Source organism: Nuphar pumila, chromosome 10 (genome assembly GCF_984573655.1).
Source record: "Nuphar pumila chromosome 10, dmNupPumi1.hap1.1, whole genome shotgun sequence".
Classification (NCBI taxonomy): domain Eukaryota; kingdom Viridiplantae; phylum Streptophyta; class Magnoliopsida; order Nymphaeales; family Nymphaeaceae; genus Nuphar; species Nuphar pumila.
Window position 1 is genome coordinate 8,661,134 of NC_143258.1, and position 12,056 is coordinate 8,673,189.

The 12,056-nt window shown below is 36.7% G+C and overlaps 1 protein-coding gene across 1 annotated transcript; it reads right to left on the reverse strand.

Moving 5' to 3' along the window:
- Positions 1–10,651: 10,651 nt before the first annotated feature.
- On the reverse strand, positions 10,652–11,722 carry LOC149823438 (putative membrane-associated kinase regulator 4). The gene has a single exon (XM_090018332.1). The coding sequence runs from the start codon at positions 11,720–11,722 to the stop codon at positions 10,652–10,654; it is 1,071 nt and encodes a 356-aa protein (XP_089874458.1).
- Positions 11,723–12,056: the final 334 nt, after the last annotated feature.

The window sequence follows — 12,056 nt, forward strand, 5'->3', positions numbered from 1 at the left end:
TAGCGCCGCTAAAAACCTTTATCAAAATATTGCATGTGTCTGGACCGTTTACAGACATTTTTGTGCACCGCTAAAGCCTTTGGTGCAAAAACTCATTTTTTAGTGTTTTTTATCATTTTTTGCTTTGACCATTCATCACGCAAGTGCGATGGATGGTCAGCATGATTAAGCGTTAAGCACCTATTCATCAAGTACCTACATATTTTCCTATATATATATATATATATATATATATAAAGATTTGCTACAATTGTTTATACGTGCAAATGACCTAACAAATGGAGTGAAACCTCTTGTTTGATTTTTTTTCTCACATTTAACACAATGGATGTGATCTACATGTTTTCTTTAGTAGGAACCGGCTTTTGGATCGTCAGAATCTAGCCTGTATAATGTTTTTTCTGGTGATCCAAAAATCAATAGTTGTGAAGGCATTGATTTTTCCTGACTTATAAAAACATAATTTTTCTTCAAAAACACATGATTCAACAGACAATTCCTACTAAATCGAGCATGTTGAACATATCTGTGAGGTTAGATTGTGTCAAAACAACATGAATCATGATATTCAAACTAATTGTTGGTACAATCGATTATACCAAATATTAGCCGTATAAGCCAAGTTGATAATTGAACTATTTGTGAGAATGAAATGAATGAACAACCACAAGGGCTCCACACATCTGGCTGGGTGGGTAATGTGTTTAAGCTGAAGGACATCAAGAGTTGCCTACCTTGAGTGTAACTGTCTTGCCGCAAGGCTGAAGCAATGGAGATACCTACTCAGTGGGCAGGGAGGCACATGAGGTGATTGCCAAAGGGATGGTTGACACTGTGAATCCCTCTCCAACTGCCATGCAGGCAGTGGCGTAGCTAGGATTCATGTGAGGTGGGTGGGGCAAACAGGGGTGTAGGAAAAAAAAAACTGGTTTGATAGTCGGGGGTTCGGGGCAGCGCCCCCCAATTTTTTTTTTTTTTGAGATAAAATAAAAAATGGCTACAATTATTAATAAAAATCTATTTCATATGGATAAATCAAACTATTTGCTGCAGTCAGGGCTGGGCTAGGACTGGGCTACAAAAATGGATAAAAATCTATTTCATATGGAAGCCGGGCTGGGCTAGAACTGGGCTTTTAAAAAAAAAAATTAACTGTTTGGGGAGCCCAGTCCTGCCCTTCCTTAGCTCCGCCTATGCATGCAGGAGTTGTTCGCTTCATTAATAAAAAAGAAAAGAAAAGAAAAGAAATGGCAGCTGTTTCTTTTTGTGAAGCCTACTCAAATCATTATCACCAATCATGTATGGACCCAAGATGGGACATACCAATGAGTGATCTAATGACCCTGTGATAATGACTTCTTATGCATTCCTCCACAGACCCTGGCCACATAATCAAAAGAAAGCACATAGTGGAGTAGGTTCAAGACAAACCAATGTGAAAAAGAACAAACAAAATCATCAAAGCCGCACATCTCGTGTTCCTCGGCACTTTAGTGCTAAACATAATTAGTGGGATTCTTTCGTCCATTCTTTGTCTTCAATCCTGTCAAAGCTTTGAGTGACATGTTTGCTATGTTAAGTTTTCTTTTGTTTCAGCTGCCGAGCTTAAAGTTTTGTGGAATGGCCAATCATCCATGATATCCTCATGGTGTTGCTTTTTTATCGAAGGAATCATATTTCTTAAAGGTGGAATTTCACATGATTAAGGTTTGAAAAGCAACTTGGTGTTCCATAGCACAAGTGATTATTTTATTTTATGAAAAAAATTACCATATTAAATATCTCCCATGTTTGTAAATTTGGCTAAATTCTTCACGTAGCCATTCTTTTGCTTTCCAACTTTCATTTGTTGTCTTTATTCATAGGTGCCAAGATAACATGTGAGATTCTACCAAAACATAATAGAGCTTCACAGAAATAATAGGCGAGTTTTACTAAATCTATTACCGAGCTTCAAGCAATGCTCGCCAAATACATTAACAGATTATTCTCGCTGACATTTATAATCGCACCCACTAAAACTATCAATGAGCCTCCAAGGAAGACATAACAGAGATCTTGTCGAAAGCTTCGGCGAGACTTGCTAAAACTATCAGTAAGCCAAAAACATAACAGAGATCTCGTCACTGAAAGTTTTAGCAAGATTCATCAAAACAATGGGTGTCTTCGAAACCATGTGAAGAAACACTGCTTGAGACAGAGATTCGATGCCAACAAAGGCTCGCTCATCGGGTAGGGGTGACTTGTGAATGTCACCAATTTGATGGGACATCAAAAGTTATAAGATAATCAGTTTAAATATTGCAATTCAATGATTAAATTATGATATGTGTGTCTGCTTGTGAAGTATGTTTATAAGATAACCAGTTTGAATAATGCAATTTATGATAATATATTCAATGCAATAGTTGATCAGTTATTGTGTGTAGTTGTATGTAGTCTACTAAAATGAATCAATTTGAGTATTATATTTAATAGTTAAATTTTAATATGTGACTGATTTTATGTAAATTCTATTGTGATTACATGATCAGTAGGCAGAAAGAGCATAGGATCCAATCAGCTATATGCATCGATTTTATTGGTTTCAAGCACACAATTGGTTCTTAACACTATCAAAATATGCAAAGGATTGGTTAGATCAAATGCATTTCTAACAATTTTTGGATGTTACACCATGAAACATTGGTCATACTCTCGTAGATTCTATAGTATAGTTCTATAATCTGACAACAAATACACTTCAATTATTTGATTTTGAGATGAACTTCACCTTGGAAGACATGTCATACATCATAGGATTGAAGTGCCACGGGGAGCCAGTGAATGCACCTCGGTTTAGAGATTTTAAGTACTAATGTCAAGTTTTATTGTGAGAACTTGAGAATGTATTCGAAGGTGAAAGGTTGAAGTTGTCATGGTTGAGAAAAATATATGACAACAACAATGTGAAGAGAATGAAGAAAAAGATGCCATATACTGGAGGGATAGTCAGTCATAGGATAGATAAGGAGTTGAGGGCATTCTTGTTCTATTTTGTTGGTACTTGTGTATTCATCAATACTGGTGAAAAATTGATCCATGTATCATATGCGTAATTAGTACAAGACCTGAATTATGTCAATAAATATGCATGGAGAACAATTTCATTTGCACACTTGTATGAAAGTTTAAGTTAATTGAGGCATAAAAGAAAAAACATTGTTGGCATATTGGTTTTGTTGGAGGTATGAATATTAATTCATTAATTTGATTTGATTAATATGAAAATATGATTATGTTATATTTATGTATTAATTCATGTATTAATCCTTGCAGATTTGGATATGGGAGCATACATCCATTAGAAGGCTCCTTAGACATGATCATCACAAAGTTTTCATATATTGCTATATATAGTAGGTCACACAAGAGAGAAAACTTAAACAAAGAGAAAGAAGAAGAGGGGAATGATGTAAGAGGTATGGGAAGGAACCTTTGCACTGCAAAGTTGCATGTGCTTACCAAAACACATGTAAATATACGTGAAAGAAGTTATATTTTTATAAACAATGCAATATAAGACTTTGATCATGAATAAAACTTTATTATGTAGGTAACGTGGTGCCCCTATAAAGAAGAGCTTGAGAAGAAGGGTGTGGTTGTTCATGCGTTGAAGTTCATGAAGGACAATTGGTTCCATAATATGAATGAAGTTGAACGCCAAATGGCCATTTGAGTGGTCTGACATTTTGGATATGTTCAACCATAATACCATCACCCTACATGTGTTTGCAGAAGTATCTCATATTGTTTAAAGGATCGATCAAATTATTATCCCACCCTATCCTTCAACGAACTTGAAAGCTAGAGTGATGACAACGCTGACATTGAATATTATTTCATTATATGTGTTCGCCAGGAGAACATAGCTGCTCACAATAAACAATTATCAAGCAGTTCCAACATCAAGAGGGATAGTGAGATGATAATTCACTTATATATATACTTTGATTTTCTCGTATACTTTGATATTCATAATTTGATTATACTTTGATTATAAATTAACTCTGTTTAGAAATTTTCTTTCATTACAAATTTATTATATCATACACTTATATATATACTTTGATTTAAAATGCAAGAGGGTTGAGCAAATTGAAGCTAGGAATTCAAAGCTTAGAAGGACTTCAAGTGGAGTGGATATTGTGGTAGAGTTATCTTTTGCAAATGCTGAAATATGTAGGTTGCAAGATTTGCTTGAAGCAAAGGATATCCTTCTAAAAGTTTGGGAAGAATTTTTTTAAACTCAAGCAAAGCTGCTCTCTACTAAAGATAAGGAGATAAGAGCATGAGGGTAGGATATGCAACATCCATAAGAGTCACAAGCCCTGGATTTCTCACAGTTTTGATCAGATTCACAAATATTTATTTGTTGTATCGATACTCTTTTAATTTGTATATACTTTTATTGTAATTAATTATAATTAAATGGCAGGTTTAAATTTGAATAAACTTATATATTTATTTATATATATTTTTGTTTCAATATTTGAATGTAAATACTGGGAATGTGTAGATGTATATATAAACTATAACAGGTTTGTTATATTGTTAATGTGTGGATGTATATTCTATGTATGAATTTATGTATAATTTGTGGATGCATGTATAATTTGTAGTAGGTTTTATATATTGAGGACTTAAAAATAACATGTATTTTGATTATATTTTCACACATTGATATTAACCTTGTCAATTGAAGGACATTCACACATTAGAGTTTATGAATGTTCTCATATTGTTTGCACACTCTGATATTAACATTATCAATTGGATGACATTTGCACATCAGAATGTGTGAACATCAGGACATCTGCATGCTTTGGTATTAGCCTTATCAATTAGATGACATTCACATATCAAAGTATGCAAACATAAGGACATTTACATACTCTGGTATTAGTTGATGTTCGCATATCAAAGTGTGCAAACATCAAGACATTCACACACACTGACCTGCAAATATCATCTAATCATAAGGTTAATCAAATGTGCGAAGATAAGGACATTCACAAAATAAGTTTGTGAAGTTCATAAGAAGATTTGTAGAATTCAGTCTTGAATCAAAAGGAGGTTTGCATACAATTAGCACATATTTGTGAACTCTTGCATGTATTTGTGGGTGTCAGTATTCAACTTAAGTAAATGTATACATAAAGGAGGTCTGCATGCAATGAACATGCGAAAGTCATAAGTTTCGCAAATATGCAATGTGAACATGTGGACCTCGTAATCATCATAGAGTTGCAGAGATCGGCATGTTTGCACTACATATTTGCAAACTCTGATCTATATTTGAGGATGTTGATTTTTAACTTAAGTGAACTTAAATGAGGTCTGCAGGCAATCAACGCATGAAGGTCCTAAGATTTCATAAATATATGATGCAAACATGATGACCTTATAATCATCACAGAATTGTGAAGGTTAGGATGTTCGCAACATATATTTTCAAACTATGACCTATGTTTCCAGACATCTGTGTTCAACTTAAGTAAATTTATACTTAAAGGGTGTTCATAGGCAATGAATGCACAAAGGCCCTCAGTTTTGCAAATATGTAACACAAGCATGCAAACCTCGTAATCATCATCGAGTTATGAAGGTCAAGATGTTTACAATACATATTTGCAAACTCTGACCTGTATTTGTGAACGTTAGTGTTCAACTTAAGCGAATGTATAATTAAAGGAGGTCTACATGCAATGAATGCACGAAAGTCCTGAGTTTCGCAAATATGTGATGCAAACATGCAAACCACTTAATCATCACAGAGTTGCGAAGGTTGGGATGTTTACAACACATATTTGTGAACTCTAACTTATATTTGTGGATGCCATTATTTAAATTAAACAAATGTATACTTAAAAGAGGTTCATAAGAAATGAACGTGTGAACGTTCTGAGCTATGCAAATATGTGATGTGAACATGTGAACCTCGTAATCATCACAGAGTTGTGAAGATCAAAACATTCACAACATATAGACAACCTTAAACGTACAATCCAGTGCTAAATATTAAATAAAATACAAGCAAACAAGCATAAATCATTCATGACAACAACCAAATATAAATACTACAAAGCTATTAAAAAATATGTATCTATAAAAAAACTAAAAAACTTAAGCATGCAAGAAAACATATGGAACTCACCTTTCGACCTAAGTTACTAGAATTGACCAGAAGGTAGGAAAGTTGACAAAAAGAATGCCACAACCTCGCCAAAATGTTGTTAGATGAATTTTACAGGAATCATCAAAAAGGGGAGAGAAAAAAGGGTTAGGGTTGTAAAGGGGAGAGAGAAAAGGGTGAGGGTTGTAAAGTAAAAAGGGTTAGGGTTTGTTACGGTATAGAATATAATAGTAGATCCAAATTCAGTGCTCAGGATCCAGATACCACCTCTAGAGCTCTATGGGAGTCAACCAACACATTGTGGGTCTTAAGTTGATCACGTGGCAGTTGACATGGTTTCTCTAATGGTGAACAAGTTAGAGATCTAGAGTCTTAGTCAAGAGCAAGAAAAGCTAGACATATGTCAAGCCTAGAAGACATGCTAATTAAGGAGTGGGGTCCACTTAGATGGTGTGCTATGCTAAAGAGTCCTACAGTTTGTTCTCTAGTTATTAAACTTAATTAGACTTAATTAAGTTAATCAATTAATTATGAGAGAGTCTTTTAGTTAATTTGTTCTTGTGAAGAGTCATTCGCTAAAAATGAGTCATAGTCTAGTTGGTTTCTTTATGCAATTATGACTCAACCTAAGCTTCATCTATATAAGAAGGTCTTGAAAAGCCATAATAAGCATTGATTAATGAAATAACTTTTCCTCTAAGGCCCAACCGCTCCCCTTTCTTTGTCTCTCTTCTTTCCTTTTCTCTCTCTATGGCACCCCTATCCCCTAACGCCCTCTCTTCTCTCTCCTCCCTCTTGGACGTCCCTATCTCTTTGACGTTTTCTTCTCTTCTTTCTTAATGATCTCAACTGGCGCAATGGTGTGGTGGTGGATCCAACCTGTGCAAATGGCCCAAACCTTTCATGAGTTCCTTTCAGAGATTCAGGAAGGCTATATTGTCTGAGAAAGTCGTTTAAAAGTCTCTACAGTTATGGTTCTATTATATTGTCCTCTCTAAAGCCTAACTTGGGTAACCAGCCCTTTATATCTTTGATATTAGTTTTCTAGACCTATAACTAGACCTTAAGTTGCATTATCTTAGTTTTCATAGCTTTATATCTAAAACCACATATACTTGATTAACCAAAAAAAACTTATTTTTTATTGTTTGACCTTCACAACCTCTCAATGACCTATTTTATTGTTTCCTAACCTGTAATAGTCTATCCTAATCTTGACACATGTTCTTAGGTATCCAATAAACTTTAGGTTCAGTCCATATCAGATCTGAACCGAAATCCTATCTCAATTAATATATAAAGTCATTTTTAACCTATTTGATTTCCCTATTTCTTTAGTTTTTTTTTTCAGAATCACCTAAAACCTATACCACAATTACACTTAAACTTCTACCCCATTATGTCCAGTGGGAGGTCTATGCCCCAAACATGTCCATCCCAACCTAAGAGGGCCAAGAATCGCATGCACTATACTCTTGCTTTCGTCGGGCTTAAACTAGAGTACTCGTCTGTTGCTAGCCCAGGGCTCCCTTCAGGTCCAAGTTGCAAACTGATTTCACCAAAGTCTGAGGAGGGTGCAACAAGATTCTAACGAGAAACAAATAAAAAAATTAAAAATAAAAAGAATCATAATGGCTTTATATATGAATAAGAAAGCATGCAAAGGAAAGAACATTTTTAAAATAACATTGACAATGATTTGCGAAGGTCATACTATATTTGCCGACGTATGTTGAGAGTATTTAGTTAAAGAAGGTTCACAGATTTTGAGCACATTTACAAACATGATTTGTGAAGGTCATACTATATTTGCGGACATACGTTAGGAAATGTAGTTGAAGGTGGTTCACATATTTTGGGTGACATTTGCAAAGGTCATACATCTGGAATGTTTGGTTATATTTTGTGTGACATTAGCAAAAATGATTTGCGACTAATACTATATTTGTGAAAAGGCAAAAATAACCTAAAAAGGTCGAGAATCGACGATTTTAGATATGAAAAGGATTTTGGCAAATTGTGAGACATTTTATAAAAAATGCTATTTTGGAGGGACAGTATGGTCATTTCCCAATGTTTAATTGTTTTAGTCTCCTAACTGGTTTTGGCAAGTCTCACCCATCGTTTTGGCAAGTCTGGCCAAAAATTTTGGGAGACCTTTGTTATGTCTTTGGCTCATTGACTGTCATATCTTTGGCGAGGCTCACTCATAGTTTTAGTGAGTCAGTGAACGTTTCAGAGATCTTTATTATGTATTTATCGAGTTTTGCCTAAGGCTAAGTGATAGTTTTGGTGAGTCACACCTATTGTTTCCTTGAAGCTCTGTTCTGTCTTGATAAAATCTCACATTATTCTAGCGTTCAGGAATAAAATCGACAGGAAAAAAAAAGTCGAAATGCAGATGAGTGGTCATGCTGGAAATTTAGCCAAATTTGTGAACGTAGAGAATTCACTACATTTTCATGGATAGTATGGTCATATTTTTTATTTATTTTATAGAGACAAAATGATAAAAGGTAAGTTGGTATACCTAGACGCAGTGGCGGAGCCAGAAGTTTTTCGTTGGGTGGGCAGACTTCGGGTCTCAGGGACAATGCCAGAAGTTCCCGGCGATGACTCCATCGTAGGTGGGCTTGCCGAAGGTGGGATTGTCCGGGTACTCGGCGGAAGGGAGGGCTGCCCTCTTCGAAGATGGGTGGTCGTCGATCTCCATGGCGAGGGGCTGACCACCGTCGTCGGCAGCCGATCTCTTCTGCTTGTTGCTGTTCTGGTCTCCCAGCCCTTCATCTAGACGCCGAAAATTGATGGTGCAGGCCATCGGTTTCAGAGAGAGAGATGGTCGTCTTCTCCTGTTCTATTTTGGCCTTGGCGGCAGAGGAAGAGAGACATATAAAGAGAGCGAAAGAGAGAGTCTAAGGCTGCATACAGGTCGGACTACAGTCCAGACCCGTGTGAATTTAGGTCCGAATCAATTCATTTATGGGCTAATCAAAGACTCTTTTAAGCTAATGTATGTAAAAATATAAGGTAAAGTAACAGAATTATTGGATAATGTGCAAAAAACTATTACTGATATTATACCTGACACTTGTTCAAAAATATTTCTTTTCGGTTTCTAATTTTGGGGTGGGCGACCGCCCACCCATGCCCACCCCTGGCTCCGCCACTGCCTAGACGATTAGAACTTTTTGGCTTTTTAGCTTTAGCTACAACGAATTTGGGCTTCAACGAAAACTTTTATTATTCATATAGTATTTTGTCGTGCTCAATTGTACTGTGAGATTTGTAGTGAGTACATTACAAGTCCCGAACAGATAATGGCTTTTGATTTTATATTTCCCTAAAGTTGTATGAGGTTGTTAACTATCTTTAGTTTATATGAATCCACCTTTTGGCTTAGTGGTATGATAGGGCCACTAACCTTATGTCGTAGAATCTTGTATATGCTTCAAATACTTTTAGAATTTGTACGTCTTGGAGTTTTAAAATAAATTTTTTGTTCGCCAAATTTTAAATTTTTTAAAAGTACTTTCATTGTTTTAAAGATACCTGATTATTCTAAAGTTGGATATCAATGGCGGCATAGTTTTTATGATATCATCCTTTGTTCTTAATGATAGTTAGCAATATATAAGAGTATACTGAGGTGGCTTTTGTGGTTGTAAACGCTGGGTGAGATTGTTCGTTTTACAGGATTCGCTCTAGCTCTAGCTGAAGAGCGGATCCTGTAAAACACTGAGTGAGATTAACAAACTCACCCACAAAACCCACTCCTCTGTGGTCTCACTTGTACTGAGCTATAGTACAGTGGGGGAGCAGATCCTGTAAAATGCTGGGTGAGAGCGTTTACAACCACAAAACCCACCCCACTATTGGTCCCACTTGTACTGACCCACAGAGGGGTGGGTTAAACGCTGGGTGAGATTCAGCTCACAAAAAAATAAAAGTGAAAACAAAGCATCAACCAACTTGAACGTTCTCTGCACTCACTGCCACTCGAAGTTGGCAGCTGGAAACTCATTTGATGCAGTTACGGCCTTACAAGTACTACCTTTTATGAAACTAAGCGTTTTCCTCAAACAAGGACACTCCAACATACCCCCGTGTCGTGTGCTTTTGCATACTATTTTTTATGGAAAATGACACAAATAGTGGCGTGTTAGATGTCCTTCTGGTCGTGTCCATGTGACAGTCTCCAACACATCCCCTGCAAATCCGAATCAAACTTCGCTTTTGGAAATCAAGGGCATTTTTTGCTAGTTCAAAAGAAAAATGATTTCACATGCATTCAGTGAAGAAAAAGAAGCCCATGAATATGTTTCCCTTTTAACCTCAGTAAACTGTCATCTCTCTCTCTCTCTCTGCATGTATGATGTGAATAAAGGGAAAAGAAAGAGAAGAAAAAAGGTGGAAGTCTCAAAAATCAAATTAAAAAAATGATAAATAATTGACTTTCCATTTTTAACAGAAAATGTTTCATCCTCTACACAGTCCAGGCCTCTCCTGAGTTTCACATGCAGTCACTCTCGAGGCGGCAGTCAAATTAAAGAACCCTGTCTCACTCGTACTCTTCATTGAACACAATTGAGATTGTTTACAGTAAGCAATGGCTCCCTGTATTGAGCTCTCAACATCAGAGTTAACACTGCTGTTCCTCCTCAGCAAATGCAAGCCACTAAACCCGTTTGAATCCACACTTGAGGATAGCAAAGAAGAGGAAGAGGACATTGAATTAGTTCCAGAGCTCGAGAGCATCTTAATGGCACCTGAAAATGACCTTCTGTGTCCACTATCTTCACTCACTGAAGGGTTGCTGCTCTCCCTGTATATCTGCCCACATGGGTTGTTTTTCTTACCCACCTTGGTATACTTGTTCTTCAGATAGTCCTTCACCTTTGCAAAAGAGTTCTCAGTATTATGAAAGAGCTCTTCCTTTCTAGACCATGCACTGTTTTTCACAGCAGAAGTACTTGAGCCATCAGAACACCCAGGCTTGCCAAAGAGGGATCTAAAATAGGCCCTTGAAGCTTTCAGTTTCAAGCCCAAAGAGGACTGCTTGATCAGCTTGAGTTTCTTAGTCCATGCGACTTTCTTGACAAAAGATGAACTGTCACTGGTCTCAGTGACGCTGCCAGCAGGGTTCATGTAGCAGTCATAGAAACACTCGTCTGGGTTCAACTCCCCACTATCTTGACAAGACTCAGAAGGGGTCACATTGCAAGACTCAAATGGGGTGACCTCTTGAGAAGACAGTGGGGAGGCCTTCTGCTCATTGCAAGCTTGTAGAAGCTTCTGGACCATTTGGATCCTTGGGGGAAGATGGAGAGGTAGTAGCTTTCCTTTGTAAAAGAGCTCATCAGCAGGTGAGGTGAGAGAGTCCTTTTCTTGGAGAGACATGTTGAATTCAAACTCTGGGGAGGAGTTGGAGTAACAGAGGAAGGTGGTGGAGTTGACATCCATGTCTATGTAATCCTCATCAGTGAAGGAAGTTGTCAGGTCACATGGGATGAGGGGCTTTGAAGGGGATACCCTGATGGAGGGATGCATTGTGCAGATGGGCAGTGTGTTTATTTCTAGTAGGTCTGTCGTGAGGAGATGGGAGAGGCATCATTTAAATAAGACTTTAAAGAAGAGATGATGAGTAAAAAGATCAAAAAATAGTGGGGCATTGTGAAGTGAGTAAATTCCAAATGCGTGTGCAGAAAAAGTAGGGAGAAAAATAATTGTGATGATGGCCTAACTTATTCATGTCATCAATATCCTTTTATTTTATTGGAATGCAGGTGGGTAGTTTTGGTAAGTGATGATTGATAATTTTTAGTTGCGTGTGTGCGTGATATATATATATATATATATATATATATATATATATGTATCATTT

Excerpts from the sequence above, each read along its gene's own strand:
- LOC149823438 (XM_090018332.1), bottom strand. The coding sequence starts at position 11,722 with ATGCATCCCTCCATCAGGGTATCCCCTTCAAAGCCCCTCATCCCATGT.